The sequence below is a fragment of the Syngnathoides biaculeatus genome, chromosome 4 (assembly GCF_019802595.1).
Source record: "Syngnathoides biaculeatus isolate LvHL_M chromosome 4, ASM1980259v1, whole genome shotgun sequence".
Taxonomy (NCBI): domain Eukaryota; kingdom Metazoa; phylum Chordata; class Actinopteri; order Syngnathiformes; family Syngnathidae; genus Syngnathoides; species Syngnathoides biaculeatus.
In genome coordinates, this window is record NC_084643.1 from 25947562 (window position 1) to 25967485 (window position 19924).

A 19924-nucleotide genomic window follows, 5' to 3' on the forward strand; every position below is an offset into this window, starting at 1 on the left:
GCGAGAACTGCAGAGCTCGTAGCTTGTGATTGGCCTGTTGTGATGACGTACTCTCCATTCCTTTGGCTCCACATAGTACCTATGTCAATGCCTTCTCGATCGATTTTGCAGCATAATTAGACGTATCATTTGGTCATTTAGGCCATTTGTTCAAGGACACACACTTCCACGGTTGCCATTGTTTTTGCTTTGTTCTTTGTTACGGAAAGTAAAAACGGTTACCGGAAATGACTAAACTGCGGAGGAAAACCCACCCGGTGGCATCTGAGCCAAAACCAGCTGTAGCGACATCCCTGACTTGGAGAAAAACTGCAGTACAAAACTGAGCACGTGGGTTACGCTAGCGTATACAGTAGTGCTCAAAATAATTGCAGTTTAATGTGACTAACCAGATTAATCCACATTTTCAGTATATTGTTTAATTGCTCCATGTCAAACAAGTTACCAGTAAGTGCAGTGGGTTCTCAGAAAACCAACAAGACCCAGTATTCATGTTATACACACTGTTAAGGCTGTGCAACAGGATCATTTGAATCACTAAAATAACATTTATTTATATGACCAGGGTTTTTTTTTTTTTTTTTTTAGAAACGCTTCATATTTGTTTGGCATGAGCACGGAGTCAAACAATTCGTGGCATCTTTCAGCTGTTATTCCACTAAAGATTCTTTGACAACATTCGGCAATTCATTGACATTTCTTGGTTTTGCTTCAGAAACAGCATTTTTGATGTCACCCGACAATACCTCATTTGGATTAAGGTCTGGGGATTGGGCTGGTCACTCCATAACATTAACATGGTTGGTTCTAAACCAAGATTTTACATATTTACGAGTGTGTTTGAGATCATTGTTTTGTTGAAACACCCACTTCAAGGGTCAAACCTCTTCAAGTATTTTGACATATATGCACACCGATCCAATATCTCTGGTATGCAAAAAAGAAGCCCAACACTATAGTAGGAGAAACATGCTCATATCACCATACTTGCGCCACCATGCTTCACTGTCTTCACTGTGTACTGTGGTTTGAATTCAAGAGTTTAGGGGGTCATCTCCCAAACTGTCTGTAGCCCCTGGACCCAAATGGAACAATTTTACTCTCATCAATCCACAACATTTTCCTCCATTTTCTTTAGGCCAGTTATGTTCTGTAGTCTCTTCTGCACATGACCATTTTTTTTTTTAAATAAACAGAGGGACTTTGTGGGGGGGTTCTTGTAAATAGATTAGCTTCACAGGGGCATCTTCTCCCTGTCACAGTACTTACAAGTAACTCCAGACGGTATTTGATTTCATTGGTTGACTTTTTGCCATTCTGGTTATTCTGCGATCTATTTTGAAGGTTGTATTCAGTTTCCTGCCACATGTCTCTGGTTTTGATCTCCATTTTAAGGCATTTGAGATCATTTTATCTGAATAGCCAATAATTTTTTGCACCTCTTTATAAGGTTTCTCCTCTCCAATTAAACTTTTAATCAAAGTACCCTGTTTTTGTGAACAATGTGTTGAATTACCCATTTTCCTCAGGCTTTCAGGGAGAAATGCACATTAAACAGGTGCTGGATTCATCCTTAAATAGGGGCCACCTGATTCACAAAATTTTAGTTTTCACAAAATTGATGACCTCACTGATTGAATGCCACACTGATATTTTTTTAAACACATTTCCCAATTGCACGGGCTTAAGAGTGTGTGTATCATGAATGCTTGGTCTTGTTTGTTTTGTTGGCTCATTTTGATAACTTGTTTTAAATTTTGCAAAAAAAAATATCCAGAAAACGTGTATCAATCTGGTTAGTCACATTGGACTGCTATTATTTTGAAAACTACTGTAAAGACGAACTATGCGCAGGAGACCCGCAGTGACATCAGTCACTGGTTGCCACACGTGCTAGCATAAAGAAGCCTTTATGCTGATCATACAAAGTTGCACACCTTCATGTCGCAACACACCAGTCTAAATTATTTTTAACAGTATTTTAGACATCAAATCCTGAATGGCAGAAAACTTTCTCCTGTTTAAATATATAAATAAATAACGTTGAACTGGGAAGTGTATCTAATGTTGTAAAAACCAGGTTAACGCAATACTTACCTTTAGATTTAGGAGCACAAGACTTCCTGAACTGGAAAATGAAGCTGTCAGAACGCACAGTTTCCTTTTGGTAGCAGCCCAGTAGATCCTTCAGACTGTTGAAGTTCCTCTTTGTTCCAGTGAGGTTGAACTCGCCATCAGCCGATCTGGTTATCTGGCAGTGTTTGTACTCGACTGAGTCATACAGCTGGGAGAGGACATCGCACGGAACAAGCAAAAGCAGGCAATTAGATGAACATCTGGATGAAGCCATAGGACACAGTACACAGTACACCTTGCCCATTCGTGGTTCAGCGTTCGCGGCCCCGCATATTTGCGGATTTTGCTTTCCATGTTTTTTTTTTTGGACTGTATTTTCATGATAGTAGAGGTCTTAAATTCTCCTCTAAATAGATGAGGCGCCATGTAAGGTACCTTACATTGTGGAGCTCTATATGTTCACCCTTAGTCCACTCCTGTGAAGGTTTGCCACTGTTCTAATTTTCTCCATTTGCGGATAATGCCTCTGACAGTGGTTTGCTGGAGCCTGAAAGCCCGAAAAGTTATAATCTTCTCCAGACTGATGGATTTCAATCACTTTTTTTCTCATTTCTTCTTGAATTTCTTTGGATCGTGGCCTGATGCATTGGTTCTTGAGCTCTAGTGGCCTACTTCACGTTCTCAGACAGATTCTATTTAAGTGATGTCTTGATTCATCAAGTATGGTGGTAATCAGGTTTGGGTGTGGCTTGTGAAATTGAACTCACATTTCCCAATTTTGTGGTTTGTCACTGACTGTGATTTAACATGGTGGGGATGGTCAATTATTTTTTTCACAGAGGGTCAAAACATTTTGGTTTTTGTGCCTTAAGAAATATCATTTGAAAACTGTATTTTGTATTTCCTTGGGTTGTCTCTGAGCGGTGTTAAAATTAGTTTGATAATCTCAAACCTTTGTATGTGATGGATATACAAAAAAAACAAACTGAAATCAGATACTTTTTCACGACATTGTATGAGTACATGACATCTCCAGCTTTCAGTACTTTGTGCAAGCCAGCTAATGTGGCAATGGTCACGTAAGAGATGGAAAATACCGATGTGAAGCTGTGGTGTTATAAGTAAACACTAGGATACTCACATTACTAAAGAACTAGTAAACCTTGGTATTGATAATAATAATAATAATAATAATGCAGTTTTGAAACTATACATTTCTGTATAGTAAACGTTCACCTAAATATGATGTAAACATAAATCAGAATATATAAAATTAATTGTCTTTTCTAAGACACTCATGTACCATATTTGACCGTGAAAATTTTTTCAACATGTACTGTATATGGTGTTTTCTTGTTTAATGCGGGGGTTACATTCCAAAAAATTCTCACGTTAAGTGAAATCCGTGTAGAAGTTGATTTTTTTTCATTTTTCATCTTTTTTCCGTTAGAGGCTGTATTGTAAAATTAATCCAAAGACTGAAACCTATTTGAGGCCAAAACATTTATTTGAGAAATAACTGTATACATCCCTCCATCAATTTTCTGTTTAATTCAGTACCGGATATGAGCGCTTTCCTATAAAGAAAACTACTACTCTTTTTTTTTCTTTTTTTTATGGGCCAGAATATTGTATAAACAGACATGCCACCTTCGATTATGTTTGGGTACTGACGCTGTGACGCATTGTGCGGGTGCGTCTAAATGCTGCGGGGACCGCTGACCACTCCCGGGGTGTGGACTAACACTTGATCCCTTGACAACCATGGCCAATGAACTTCACTCAACTACACTGAGCCATCAACCTTTTCTTTGGTCTTCCTCTAGCTCTTTTGCCTGGCAGCTTCATTCTCAGCACCCTTCCACCAATATCTCGCCTCTGGACATGTCCAAATCATTGACGTCTGCTCTCTCTAACCTCGTCTCCAAAACATCCAACTTTAGCTGTCCCTCTAATGAGCTCATTTCTAATCTTATCCAACCTGCTCACTTCGAGTGAGAACTTCAAGATCTTCATTTCTGCTACCTCCAGTTCTGCTTCCTGTTGTTTCTTCAGTGCCACAGTCTCTAATCCGTACATCATAGCGGCCTCACCACTGTTTTATAAACTTTGCCCTTCATCCAAGCGGAGACTCTTCTGTCACATTGAACACCAGACACCTTCCCCCAACTGTTCCACCTCACTTGGATCCGTTTCTTCACTTCCTTACCACACTCACCATTGCTCCGGATTGTTGACCCCAGGTATTTGAAGTTGTCCACCCTCGCTATCTCTTCTCCTTGGACCTTCACTCTTCCCCCTCCGCCCCTCTCATTCATGCACATATACTCTGTTTTACTTCGGCTAATTTTCATTCCTCTCCTTTCCAGTCAAATCTTTCTAATTGTAACACAATGAGCATTCATACGCCATAAAAAAAACAAAAAAACCCTGCTACACTGTAAAAAAAATTACACACAAAAAAAAAATCCACCTAATAAGCAAGGCTGCATAAAGTGAACTGTGTTGTAATGAAGAAACACTTTGAGCGTTATTGACTTTTGAAGACTTTTAAAGGAAAAACGTGCACATTACACACCAGAAATTACAGTACTTACTGTAACGTACTTGCATGTGGGAAAGGAGAGCCACATTTACCGATGCACTTTTCCAACATTTCTTTAACAGCCGTGTAACAGTAAAACACAAACACACTTACTTTGGAATGTGGGAGACCAGAGTAACGGTAGAACTCACAAAGGATCAGGGAGAGACATGCAAATTCCACACAAGACCCATGATTCAAACACAAAATTTCAGACTGTGAGGAAGATGTGCTCACCACTGCCCAGGACGTTTATTTATTAAAAGTTAAATGTCATATTTTAAAGTTCTGCATATCTACACAATGTTAAAAAAGTATAATTTAGAGCCACATTTTGATAGAGCTAAATACATTTGAATGTCAGCAGCGAGTATTTGTTACATAACCTATAATTATCTCCTTTGATCTATTACCTATTTCTTTGGGTGGAGGGGTAACAATGGCATTTGTCTTGTTTCTCTGTGTCACAAATGTTCTTCTCAGCCTTTGCTAGACCAACAGCTGCTATTTTCGGTTGGGAATGCGTGGTTAATGTGTTCAGAAAAACAGAAAAATATTTTACCAATTCAAGTATCTGGTTAATTTCCCTTTGTTCTTTCCATACCTCTACAGGAAATGTCAGAAAGTACTTGTTGAAGTCCTTCGGGCTGCACCTTAAAATATATAGGCCGCGCTTGTTCGAGCATCTCTGAAGTCTGTTGATGGCATACTCAATTCTGCAAGGAGAGTCACAGTCCATTGTGAAAGATTAAAAGAAGAACTCAGTGCCATTCAATAAATGCTCATTTCTTATCACTTACGAGACTGGGCCGTGGCAGTGGCTGGCTATGGCCTCCAACAGTCTCGGGGGCGCCACTTCTTTGCAAAGGTAGTGATGCGCATCCACAGTAAGCCGATAGTGTCCGTCAATCAAGGACACGAAGGAGAGCGCTTCAGACAGACTGGGGAACTCCAACTCCTGGAAAACATCACAATGACAAAATAAAATAAAAAAAGAAAAGGAAAAAAAACCCTTTGATCAATATTTTTTTCCTCTTCTGGATAAGTACTGGTTTCCATATTAAGATTACAAAAAATACAAATGAGATTTCCACAGAATGGAGCAATTTATTATATTACAGTTTGGTAGAAATCTGGGAAGATCTCAGGATTCTTCCAACAGCACTTAAAAGGATGGGAGTGGAGGACCATTTATATTAATATATAATATACACATTTTTTTAGTTGGTTGGTACTTTCAGTTCAGACACATAAAAAAAAAAAAAAACCTCAATATTTTTAGCAAATGTTAATTTAGGTCCAAAATGTCAATGGGCTGCTCATGGAAGCATTATGGGAAATCTGCAGGGCACCATTTTTTTTTTTTTTTTTTTACTCTGTTTAATTTCAAACTAAATGGGTACAACCATTTGTATAAATGCAATTCTGAAGTCCAATTTATGTAATATGTCTCCTTTAAAGCGGTTACAAATCTACTTTCTGGCTTATGACGCACAGCAACGTGATGAAATTACCAGGTTCTTGCCATCCTGCTTGTTGAGGGTGACTAGGCGGCTCTCGGTGGCAGCCTCTTTGCTGGCCTGCTTCACACTGATGTCAACAACTTCTGGAAAGTCACATAGCGTCTGGAGCTCCTGGGGAAAAATGACATCAAAGGCATTGAGTGAGTGGCGAGCAAAAACACATTGTGGCGTCTTCAGAGGCGGAGGCACAGACACAACTTAATCGCACTAAAATTAATATATTTCACAAACTATGAATTCCAAAGAACCATTACCTAACTTTCAATGTTTCCTCAAGTACCAATGCAAAGATGTTTGCCTTTGACGGCTTTGAATAATCGTGTGGAAATGTGCAAGGGAAGTTATCGAAGTGAGCAATCGCCCACATTAACACATTTTCTGGATGATTCTTTTGAATAAATTCAGAAATGTCATGGAATTTCGTTAACTCGTCTTTTTTTTGGTTGACGGAATCGTGGCTGCCTCCTACTCTAAGCTGCAAACTGCTCCTGCATTGTCGTGTATGAACCAACTCGTCAAAGTCCTCCTTAGCCTTTCCTAGTGAAACAATTTCCTCAACTTCAGGTTCAACCTCCATTTGGAATTTCTCAAGTCGAGCAGCAACATGTCATTGTCATATGTTTTGACGATTTTTTGTTTTGTATTGATGGACAAAACAACTGTTCTTCTCCTCACTGGCACTGGCCATCAATTTCTTGGGCCCCATGGTGAAAAAAGATGAATAAATCCGTAAAGACGTTGTCGAGTATGCACGACCGTATGACAATGGATTCGGTGACTAACATACAGGAACGGCTTCATGGGTAAAGAGAGATGTACCCCCTCAAAAACAAAAAAAGATTGGCGCCACAACGAGCCAAAGTAGGGATGTGATCCCAGGAAGATGCTATGGGCTAGCCAGTAGGTGGAGCCGCTCTTGCGCCACACAAACCAAGAGAAGGATGTGTGTGATGGCTAAAGATTGACATCTCTCTTAGCCAATGTGATGCCAGGAAAATGCGCCAGCGATGGCAAATGGTAGAGTCGCTCGATCGTGCTGCTTTCAAACCAACGATACAGTACAGGATGTTTACGTTCAGTTGAATCCAGTGCCATTTTTTCCTAACTTTCGTATCCTGAATTTCTTTCATAAGCAGAGAAATATATTTTCCGAGGAGCCTTTTCATAACCTGAATCTTTCGTTAGTATAGACTTTCGTAAGTAGTGGTACCACTGTAATTTGTTTTCATAAAGACCAAAATTACTGCTATTTTTGTTAATATAAAAACAAAGGAAGGCTGGAATGGATTGTGGCCTTACCATTCATTTAAATAAGGAACAATGACTTGAGTGGTTTGAATTATCAACATGCTTGAGTCGTGAATTAAACTTGTATCTAAAGGCACCACGGGAACTGGGAAGGCTATCGCTAATAATTGTGATAAATGTTGATAAATTCACAATGTTTTCAATTAATTTTGCCTTCAACTCCATCCCAGTTTGGTGAGATTTTTTTCTTTGCAATTTAAAAAGCACAAAAAATGTTCCAACTCAATTCAGAGATAGTGTTTTTATTTCCAGCATTTGTCTATAAATTCCTGCCAATGACAAATTATTAGACAAGGAATGGAATTCGGTATAACCTTCAGAACTCTCCCATATACTCTGCAACCTGCTTAGAAATTACTCAGTCGCCGACAATTGTGAATGTTTAAAGGTCACGTGTCATCAAACGGATGATTTTTGGTACATTATTAATGAAAAACCCACAGCCAGTATGGTCCCATGTGTTTTTTTTCCCCACCACAAAACATGATTTTGACGTATACAGCTTTTTGTAACTCCCGCCATGAAAATCCTCTCAGGGATTTGTTTTCGAGAAGAAGCAGGAAGTGACGTGAACCGCAGCAGCCGTAAAGGACAGCGGCGCCCCCTCGTGGACTCGTTTGTTCCCATTATTTTTAAAACGCCGGCTCATCGCATTGCTGGACATTGCTTGAACACTCGGGAGAATGGAATTAACCTTCAGAAGTTTGAAAGAGACCCTATTCATTGAGAAAAATGGATTGCACGGGTGCAGAGGACGAGAGCTTCGTGGGTTCCAAATAACAGGTAGGTGTGTATACACCCACTAAAAAAAAAATATATATATATATATATATATATATATATATATAAATAATTTGGGGCGGACCACGTAATCGGTCTCTCTCATAACGTACCAAAGGATCCACGTATGAAATGTGTCGATGTCCGCGTCGCCCAGCCAACAATGTCTCACTCAGCCTCGTCTTGATAGTGTTCATCGCGTATTGCGGCGACTTTGAACATACCCCTAAAAGCAACATAGCTCGGCTCCACCTCCTCCTTATATGCCATCAAGTGTGCTGAAACTCAGCCACACCTCCTGAGGCACCGCGTTCGGCGGTCACAGCTTCTGCGAAGGCTGCGCGTTGGGCTTTGCGACGGGGGCGGCTCCGAAGAACCCAGGCGAGAATGCGTTACTCAGTCACGTGCGCGCATAAAGAGCCCGGGCTCGACTGTGAACACCCCCATAAAGCAGCACCGCTCGGCTCTGTCATAAGCCACACAGGCAGCCTGCGATGAGCCGCGATGGCTCATCTCCGCCGCGGAAGTGGATCGGACGGGATGCGGTTTGGCCGTGATCGGATATCATCTGAATATGGCTCGAAACAATACTGTAATATTGCTCTGAGGGCTCGAAACAATAGTGTAATATTGCCCCGGTAACTTCACTCGGTTGTGTGGTGTTTTCCTTTTCGAAAAGAGCTTCGGTGTCAGAAGGGGTGTCGAAAAAATCGGAATATCTCTGTTGTTCGGCTTCCATAGTAGCAGGCACTGCGCGTTTTCAATGGTGGCAGTGACCATGACGTCAAGGACAGAGGACGCGACTAATATGGCGACCACTTGGATGTCGAGGGACACTCAATTGCGCAACTTTGTGCATGGATGACGCGTTCTCCGCTCACTTTTATTTTTTCATATAGACATTGAAGTGAATATTGTTTTATGTATTTTTCTTGACAATATCTATTTTAGAATGTTTATAGGGATGACAGTCCCACTTTAAGCTGTTTATAGTCCACCATGCTAACATAAAAACAGATATGCACCAACCTCGTTAGAATCTTTCAGCTTCTCCCGGCACCACTGTATACCGGTGTCAGCGGCCACCAGCAGGATGAGCTGGCCACTAGACGCCTCATGGATTTTGAAGGTCTCTGTGTAGAAGGCCTTCTCCAGCGACTCCATACTGATGAGGTATTTGAGTTTAAGGTCGCGCACGGTGGTGCAGCACTGGCTGAACTGCTGGATGAAACGCTTGAAGCGAAAGCGGATGCGCTTGCGTGTCAGGAAACTGCAGTCCTCAATCTGCGCTCGCATGTCCTTGGGCAGGAAGGACTTGTAGCTGTGTAGAGAGTGTATGGTGGAAAAAGTATTACTCCATCTACTGTCACATTTTTTACATATTTAATTTCATTAAATAATTGCTTCATTGGTTGGTATATCATTAATAATACTGAAAAACTATAAAATGTTTGTATTTAATAATTGGTCAATATCCATGTATCCATAAATTTTCCAAGCCGCTTATCCTCACAAGGGTCGCGGGAGTGCTGGAGCCTATCCAAACTGTCAATGGGCAGGAGGCAGGGAACACCGTGAACTGGTTGCAAGCCAATCACGGAGCACATGGACACAGACAACAATTGCACTCACAACCACACCTAGGAGCAATTTAGAGTGTCCAATTAATGGTAAGTCAATTGAAGACGAAATTGTCCATAGGTGTGAATATGAGTGTGAATAATTGTCTATATGTGCCTTGGGATTGGCTGCAACCTGTTCAGGGCCTGTCTCCACATTGAAACTTTTTTAACGTCATCTACAAATGACCTAATGACTGCGCTAATGCTCAAGCATGGTTGCTGCGACGAACAAAAGTGTCTCTACACTCTGTTAAAATAATAACCTGTCACCTCAGTGCAACATTTAGTAAAAAATTATATTGTGCAAATGTAGCTCTCACGATGTGTAGCATCTGAGGTGCTCCCTCTCGCATTAAAGCCTCAGCCTACAGTGTGCGGACCTTCAATTGGGTGCATTAAACAATAAAATGTCTACATCAACATTAAGACAGGTAACAAGGTAAATGGTTGGTTGCACAATTGCACAGAAGGTTTTTAGTATTTATTTACAAGAGTCAATGACAAAAAAACCCCCAAAAAATAGCACTGTGCTAAAACCTCACTAACAACTTTGTCACAAACCTGGTCTCACAGCATCACAAACACTAACCTTGTGCCTCAATGGTGGCTAAGTAAAAGAATCAACATTTTATAGCATTTAGTTCCATCCAACAAATTACAGAAGTGCCATGTGAATTTAGTTGGGATTAATTTGCACATTTTGGACCGCACACCAAAAAAAGCACAATATATCTGCTGAAGTGTTTATTTAAAAGTGATGGTCTCTCACAGACAAGGTTGCTACCTTATACTGCGGTAGATATCCAGCGGCAACATCTGTTTTTCCTTAGCAGTCCGCGTCATGTCCAGCACGGCCATACCGAGGCATTCTTCCTGGGTCTCGTGGGAATTGGAGATCTTAACCATGCCGCTGATAAAATCGTTCCTCCACTAGAGGGACAAGGGGTCAATTTAACAATCTCATCGGTGTTCCCAGACAAAGATGAAGCTAACAAAAACTACGAATCTTTGCTCCCAAACTGCCTCTATCAGGGGCAGCAGACTCAGGAACGTTTCATTTTTTAAACAAAATAAGAACTTATTTTCAAGGACAATAGAAAATGGTGGATAGTTTTGATTAAAAAACTGGATGTTGTTATTGATCTCTGCAACCCTCAATTACTCGATAGCCAGGTACAATGACAATTAGCCCGTTTTTATTCTGATTTTGCTCCTTCCCGAGCAAGAACGTGAAACGGCAATCTTAAATTTTATAAGTTTATCTAACTAGATTGTCTTTAGGTGATGTATTTCAAGAGTGGATTCATCCTGTTTCTTGTGTCTGAAACAGGTGGGGCCAACAATCTTAATAAACATGTTGCATATTTACAACCAAAACTCTTCATGTGTGGGGAACGCAGACTTCTCCTGAGTCATGACATTGAGGCAGACACACCGAAGACTGACAAATAAGGAATCGACAGTGAAGGATGGGGGGTGGGATAAGACGGTGTTTCCCAAGGACATAAGTAAACAATGCCAGAGCACACCACCTTATTGTTGCCCCAAAAATTGGATGTGATACACATTGATTGGTGGAAGCGCATTTAACTGTTCATTTAAATGGCTTACCTAGTGATCTCTCACAGTCAAACTGTTTGGGAATTACTGGCCTCAAGTTATCCAAATAATTACATTATTTTTCCAATCAGAATCAGCTTTAATGGCCAAGTATGTAACAACACACAAGAAATTTGTCTACAGCAATGACTCTATGACGAGTACCACTTCATTGTCTCCATGGGCCAGTGTCCATGGAAACATTGACAACATCCAACCACCCATTGTCAACATCGCTTATCCACGTTACGGTTGCAAAGTGCTGCAGCCTATCCCAGCTGACTTTGGGTGGAAGGTGGACTACACCCTGAAATGGTTGCCAGTCAGTCCCAGGGCACATGACTGACACACATACACAAACACTAACACCAAATTGGAGTACTCACCTGACTGAACAGGTATGACATCACATAATCATCGAGAACAGGACTTTCCGATCCTTTTCCAATGCCGTAACGATAAGCCCGTGATGCCCCACCACTGTACCAGCCAGGGTAGTAGTACCTACAATGAACACGCACAACACAATGTGACATGACATATTTGGAACAACAACAAAAAAAATCATTGTACGCTACCTTATTCTAAAAAACAAATCTTCGGAATTGGATTCATTAAGATGGAAAATGTGGTTGGGTGAGAACCACAAGCGGTCTCGCTCCCTGAAGAGGCCAAAGAGGTTGCAGTATAGAGGCGATATACCTGTGGACACACAAAAGACAGCAAAAGCACTTCGTATGGTTAGCATAAGGTTAACGTTGACTCCCATGATAATTTTAGAGTTGGCTGAGAAGCAAATGTGGAAAAGAGCACTTGAACAAAGTTTGGATGATCTTTATTAGGAATGTATACATTACCAATTTTGTATAATTTGTTAAATATTGTAGCCAGTATAATTATGTATATTATGGCCTTCTGGATCCCCTATTGTGCCGTTTATCTTAGAAGTACCAGTCGTCTTTTATATCTTTGTCTACTGTTGTAAAAAGCCGACATAGCCAGAGTAAAATTAGTCAGAGGCAGTTCTTAAAATTGAATAGGATGTGTTTCTTGTAATAGGAGGTTGTTTTAAATTGCAGCAAAATGGCCCCACAACATGACGCTGGCACCTCCATGCTTCACAGTTGATATGGTGTTCTCAGGTCCACAAGATGTAATGTTTGTCATTAAGGCCGTATACCACTTTAGTTTCATCAAACTACATGACATGTCCCCAGAAGTTGAGACCTTTGTCTTGGTGCAAACTCTAATATGGCTTTTTTATGAAGCTCAGGGATACAGAGCCCATCTCCTTCCTAAGCGGTATGATGGCTGGACATTCCCATGAGGTTTATACTTGTGTAAAATTGTTGGAACGGATGAATGTGGCATTGTCAAGCATCTTGAAAATATACCCAAGAATGAGCCAGAGTTCTCAAGCGCCACGATTCTTGGATTTCTTTTGATTTTCCCATGATTTCTAACAAGGACAAGTGTTTGAGGTGTGGCCTTAAATGCATCCCCAGGTGTGCTCTCAATTAATGCACATATCAGTTAACCTATCAGGGGCATTCAAAGCCATGACCTCATCATCTGGGCTTCCCCATGTTCTTTAAAGTCATGGTACTTTTTGACTTTGACCTTGAAGAAAATAATTATTATTGTGCTTGAGGACACCAAGGCATATTTTGCCAGCTACCGCGTTATCGTGTTCCAGTCTCATTTTTGGTCAAATATTTCTACACCTTTGTAGCATGGCACCTCCGTATGATGTACTGCAATGAAGGATTTTAGTGAGTGTTGTGGTGTGAATTAAGTTCTCATTATTGGATATACTGCAATATTTTGGCGATGGAGATAGAGCTTTGACTTTGTGCTGCTGCTCTTGTTCCTCGCCGACATTTCCGTGGTCTCACGCCTATGAATAATTTAAGACCAGTGGTGATTGGAACAGACAAAGTTAGTGAGGCTCACCACTTCGTATCCACAACCACCTGATTCTCATACTGTCAGAGCCACATATATATATGAAGGTGAACGACTGGTTCGCCTTGTTGCCTGGGCACTTCACTGCTCCACATAGTGTTAACATCTGGCGCAGCAAATGGGCCAACTGAAAGTCTTCTGTTAATTGATCAATTGGAAGACAAGATGCAACAAATGTGATCAACAATTAGTCGACTTAAAGCTTTAAAAGTTGCGGCGTAGTCAAATAATTGAGTTAACCCTCAACGTGAAACCCCCCCCCAAAAAAAAAAAAAAAAAAATATATATATATATTTAATTTTTTTTGTATGTATATTATTTGACCATACCAAAATGCATAGAGTAGTGGTAAGCACACTGCTCGCTATTTGTTGGTGGATAAAGGTTGAATTGAATCCACCACACCTACACAGAACACATCAGCCGGATCTTGGCTTTCATAATTCCGAAGAGTTCAACAGAGGACACAACCGCTTAATGGAAATCTTTACAAGCACTTTTTTTTTAAAGAACTACCAAGCATTGCACCGATGTGCTATGAGAAGTAAAATCTGTTTTTCATGTCAAAACAAGTAAGTGTAAGGGCAATAAAGTTCGTCTTGAATGTCAACTGAGTTTGTTCTATCATCAAACTCACAACATTCGAGTCCAACGACACATTGGTGTGCCTGCTCTAGACAAAAGAAAAGCACAGAACTCAAAACGTTTGATCCTGATTTTAAGTGATCATGGGGGGGGCTGGCAAAAGCAAAGCAAATCAAATTTATTTGTATAGCGGATTTCATACACAAGTGAATTCAATGTGCTTTACATGATTAAAAGGATTTCAATACAAAGAGATAAAACATTTAGACTGGGATAAAAACAAAAATGACAAAATATATATATTAAAAACAAAATTAAAAAAAGTAGAAATTAAAACAGCATACAGTTCAAGAAATGTGATTAAAAAGTGGAAATACTCTAAAAAGCATGAGAAAAAAATTATTATGTGCAGATACTTGTGTAACAAAACGACTGTCGTAAAAGAAGATCTACTAATTTGACTCCGTGACTTTGAGTAAAAGTTTGGGGGAAAAAAAGCAGCCCATGAAATGTAAGAAAAGTTCACCCAGTACTTACTGCATGCTTTGGCGGCTTCAATGCATAGCTCCTCGGCCACGTAATCGCCAGCCGGGTAGCCCAGGAATTTGCAGTCGGACACTCCCTGGATGCTGTGATAGAAATGTAGCTTCAGAACAGTGCAGGAGGTGGCAGTGGTGGTGGCAGCAGGGTTTGTGTCTGCACACTCTCGATGGGCGCTCCCGTTGTGGACCGTGGGGCACGTGTCTGCCGTAGTATCCATAGCTTGCTGGGAGGCCATCAGCACTGTGCTACCTTCCGTCAGTCACATGTAAAATAAATAAATACATAAGTCAACACAATAAGATCAGCATCCGGGAATACAAACATCTCTATGATCTTTTTATAGCTATACTTTACAAGGAAAAAAATGTAGGAACATTTTCAAAATTATCCTAAAATGGGGGCAGCAGACCAAAATGGTAGACTTCTAATGTCAGGCATAGCTTTTTGAGAATATTTTTTGTGGCTTTACACATGATATATGACGTGCCATCCGAATGTAATGTCGCTACGTGAAACAGGATTCAGAAAAATAATTTTAAAGACAATTGCTTAATTTCTGACCTTGTGAAGCTGCATTTTTAGTTTTGTGTCACCCCATCAAACCTCCCCGCCATGCTATGCCCACAGAGTGATGAAAAGTCTTATGGTTTGCAAACTAGTGTTGCCCATCTGTCAAGCATTTGAGATTTAAACGTGGTTGCAGTTGGACAAAATCTCCAGGGAAATCTCATTTATAAAGGACCCCAGGAAACTTTGCATTTATTTTTTTAACATTAATTTATCCAGATAAAGCATTTGAGCCCAGATTCTCATTTGCAAAGGTTAGCTGGCAGCATACAAAAGAGCACAATTAATAAAAGGTTCCAAATAAGTGCAGCGATTATGTACAGTATCCCTTACAAACTTTTTAAATGACACTGGGATGTACGAGACAAATTAATATTTCTTGCAGAGTGGTCCAATCACTCGTTTAGAACAGAATATTGAAAATAAATCTGACTGAGAGTAGTGAGGACTTGGAAAGAATCAGTTATTAAAACTGATGGAGCGGAGAGTGCAGGTAGTATGTATGGTGAGCAGAGCGCAAAGATCGAGTGGGTACTTACAATAAGTGGTTCATTTTGAAGGACCCCCTTTCTTTCAGGAAGTGTTTCTTGAGATTTTTTCTGTAGTTAAAGTTTTGATAAAAATGGCTACCAAGTTTCATGTTTCAAAGTGAAAATGTTCAGCAAACCAACATCAATCTCTGTCCTAGCTATACAAAGTTCAAGTTTGGTAATGATGGGACAAAATCACTTGGACGAATCGTCTTTGTAGGGCTCGGAAAATGGGCAAAATGAGTGCTTCAAACCAAAATGTCAGACTTCCTGTGTTTCATCAATCATGGGTTCTTGTGGGTAGGCATGCCTTCCAAATTTCATGTTTCTAAGTGAAACTGGCTTCAGGGGGAGAAATTTAAGAGATTTGGTTCAGCTTTGACCTTGTGAAGCTGCATAACTAGTTTTGTTTTATGGCGTATCTTCAAATTTCACTGCCAGACTGCACCCACGCACAATGACAAAAACTTAATCTTAAACTGATTCTGATTAACCTATCTGGGTTTTTATTTGCTTTGACTTGTGCACAAAATCAGGCTGTTAAATGCCACTCACAGTTGGGCAAAGCAATCCATGACTTCACCTTCAGATGAATTCTAATGAACAGCATCGGTATGGCAATGGTATAAAGTTTTAAGGAACAGATATATAAAGTGCTGTGAAAAAAGTATTCACGCCCTTCCTGCTTTCTGTTTTTCTTTTTTACATATCACACAGGCTTTAAATCATCAAACACATTTTAATATCTCTCAGTGACAACAACCCAAGGATATTCAACATCCAGTTTTCAAATGACAATTCAATTTATCCATTCATCCATCCCTCCATTCATTCATTCATTCATTCATTTTCTGAGCCGCTTATCCTCACAGGCGTCGCGGGAGTGCTGTAGCCTATGCCAGCTATCCTTGAGCAGGATTTATTTGAAATTTCTCAATATAGTGAATTTTCAAGGACGGGTATGTCTCTGTTATTCTGCTTTGGCATTGGTTAATTGTCCACGGTCACAAACTGCAAAAAAATGGACAGTGGTGATTTCCCTCTTTATTTACTCCCAGCATCAGAATTTTTTTTACCATAGTCACGCCAGACAAAATGTTGAAGGCAGTTGCTACAAAAAAAAATAATACTACAGTGGGCGTCAAGCAGTCTCTCTGCCAACTTCAAAGTAAAAGCTTTTATGTGACTACCGGTACATTGGACTAGACCTTTTAGTTTGAAGATGTTCACAGCCTTAACCATATGTTCACCCCCTGGTGGCTAACTGACTGTGTTGCGGGCATTGGTAGAATTGAAGCAGTTTTCATTTGCAGCAGTGCCGGCATTAGACATTTAAAAAAATCCCAGACAATCAAGCTCATATAATCGGGGGAGCCAAAATTGGAATCGTGATTACAATCCCAATTCCAATGAAGTTGGTTGGGACATGGTCCATTCATCCATTTTATGAGCTGCTTATCCTCACAAGAATTGTGGGATTACCATCATTGGGCAGGAGGCAGAGTCCACTCTGAACTGGTTGCCAGCCAATCACAGGGCACATAGAGACAGACAGCAGTCGCACTCAAAATCACACAAAGGGGTCTAACGAGTGCACATTTCAAATTCTTTTGGGAAATTTTGGACATCGTGTCCTCCGGGCCAAAGAGAAAAGAACCGTCCAGACTGCAGTGGACACAACGTTCAAAAGCCAGGATCTGTGATGGTATGGGACTGTGTTATAGCCAATGCCATCAGTAACTTACACATCTGTGAAGGCACCATTAATGCTGAAAGGTACATACAGGTTTTGGAGAAATATATGCTGCTATCCAACCAATGTCTCTTTAATGGACATCCCTGCTTATTTCAGCAAGACAATGCCTAACCACATTCTGTATGATGCTACGCTGTCTTCGTAGTAAAATAGTGCAGGTACAAGATTGGCCTGCCTGCAGTCCAGGCCTATCTCCACTTGAAAATGTATGCCAAATTATGAAGCATAAAATACAATAACAGAGACCCTGGACTGTTGAACAGCTGAAGCATTACTTCAAGGAAAAATGAGAAAGAAGTCCACTTACAAAGCTTCAACAATTATTGTCCTCAGCTCTCAAACCTTTATTCATGTTGTTAAAACAAAAGGCGATGGAACACATGGATAAACATGACCCTGTCCCAGCTGTTTTGGAACATGTTGCAGCTGTAAAATTCAAAGTTAATGATTATTTGCTCAAGACAATAATGCTTATCAATTTGAACATTTAATATCTTGTCTTTGTAGTATATTCAACTAAATATACCGGTAGGTTGAACATTATTTGCAAATCAATGTATTCTGTTTTTATTTATATTTAACACAATGTCCCAAAGCAGCGTGATGGGCCAACTGGCTAAAGCGTTGGCCTCACAGATCTGAGGACTGGGGTTCAATTCCCGGCCCAGCCTGTGTGGAGTTCACATGCTTGTGTGGATTTTCTCTGGGCACTCCATTTTCCTCCCTCATCCCGAAAACATGCATGAATTGGAGACTCTAAATTGCCCCTTGGTGTGATTGCTAGTGCGACTGTTGTCAGTCTGTATGTACCCTGTGATTGGCTGGCAACCAGTTCAGAGTGGACCCTGCCTCCTGCCCGATGATAGCTCGGATAGGCTCGAGCAATCCCACAACCCTTGTGAGGATAAGAGTCTCAGAAAATGGATAAACGGACAATGTCCGAACTTCATTGGAATTGGTGTTTTAATCATGATTGTGATTTTGGCTGACTTTGGTTGTCTTGGATTTTATCAATTTCTAATGCCAGCCCTGCTGCAAATGAAAACTGCTTCAATTATAGCAATAGCCGCAAAACAGTCAGCCACCAGGGGGTGAACATATGGTTAAGGAGTGTGCGCTCTGTGAACATCTTTAAACTGAAACGTGTAGTCCAATGTAGTCACATAAAATCTTTTCCTTTGAAGTTGCCCTTCTCAGCAAGATGGTGGAGAGACTGCTTGACACACACTGTAGTATTAAAATTTGTTGTAGCAGCTGCCTTCAACATTTTTTTTTGGCCTGACGACAGTAAAAAAATGCTAGGAGTAAATAAAGAGGCAAATCAACACTTGGGTTTTTTGCAGTTTGTGACCGTGCACAACTAACCAATGGCCAAGCAGAACAACAGAGACATACCCGTCCTTGACAATTCACTATATTGAGAAATTTCAAATAAACACTGAGGGCTTCCAGCCTAATGTTGCTAACTTTTTTGCATTACCTGTATTTGCTTACAGTAAGGGCCGATTCATGATAGCACATTTATACAGTTAGCCCTTGTTAAAATCAAATTATTGGGAGCACATTTGTTTTTTCTGTAATTTGTAATTTATTATCTAAATATTTATTTAGCACAGCACGGTGAGAGAGCTGGAAATCGTTGGCCTCACAGTTCTGAGGTCCCGGGTTTGTTCAGGCCCTTCCTGTGTGGAGTTTGCATGTTCTCCCCGTGCCTGTGTGGGTTTTCTCTGGGCCCTCCGGTTTCCTCCCACATCCCAAAAAACATGCCACATTAATTGGACACTAAATTGACCTTAGGTGTGATTGTGACTGTTTGGCTCTACGTGTCCTGCAATTGGCTGGAAACCAGTTCAGGGTGAAGCCCGCCTCCTGCCCGTTGACAGCTGGGATAGGCTCCAGCACTCCTGCAACCCTTGTGAGGATAAGTGGCAAAGAAAATGAATGGATGGATGGATAGATTTATTTAGCACTGAAAAGTGCTCCATATTGTTTGTCGAAAAGCAGTGCAATAAAAATACAGCAAAGTTTTTTGCCCAACATGAACAATTGCTATTAATAATCATGATTAGAATATTTATGAAAACAATTGTGATTATGATTTTGGTCATCAATGTGGAGCCCTACGTCGTACTAGGGTGGCACCGACTAACAGAGACAAATTCCTTGTGTCTTGTTACATACTTGGCCAATAAAGCATATTCTGATTCTGATAAAGTAGAATGTGCCTTGGCCTAATTGAGGTTTGGAAACAATGGAGTGACACAGAAATGAAAGCACAGTTTCTAAAAAGGCATGCTTTTACTGTTGCATTTTACAATCTCCAGACAGGTTGGGAAGCCCTGAGTACAATCATTTACTCACAGGAAATCAATTTTGTCAACTTCAGCAAAAAAAACACACCACTGGATTGCATCACGTTAGACCTGCTGAAAAAGTGGAAATAAAACTACTTTGCTTGTTTTCAAAATGGTAGGATGCTTAAAATT

General features: G+C 40.4%; 1 protein-coding gene across 1 annotated transcript in view; it reads right to left on the reverse strand.

Moving 5' to 3' along the window:
* Positions 1-19924, reverse strand: part of jak2b (Janus kinase 2b) — a 42215-nt gene that overhangs the window by 18704 nt on the left and 3587 nt on the right. The window contains exons 2-10 of the mRNA XM_061817246.1: positions 14580-14834; positions 12071-12194; positions 11879-11996; positions 10678-10823; positions 9301-9592; positions 6175-6294; positions 5461-5618; positions 5265-5376; positions 2098-2284 (exon numbers count right to left, since the gene is read on the reverse strand). Coding sequence (XP_061673230.1) covers positions 2098-2284; positions 5265-5376; positions 5461-5618; positions 6175-6294; positions 9301-9592; positions 10678-10823; positions 11879-11996; positions 12071-12194; positions 14580-14820 — 1498 coding nt within the window. The 5' untranslated portion in view covers positions 14821-14834. The remainder of the gene's footprint in view (positions 1-2097; positions 2285-5264; positions 5377-5460; positions 5619-6174; positions 6295-9300; positions 9593-10677; positions 10824-11878; positions 11997-12070; positions 12195-14579; positions 14835-19924) is intronic.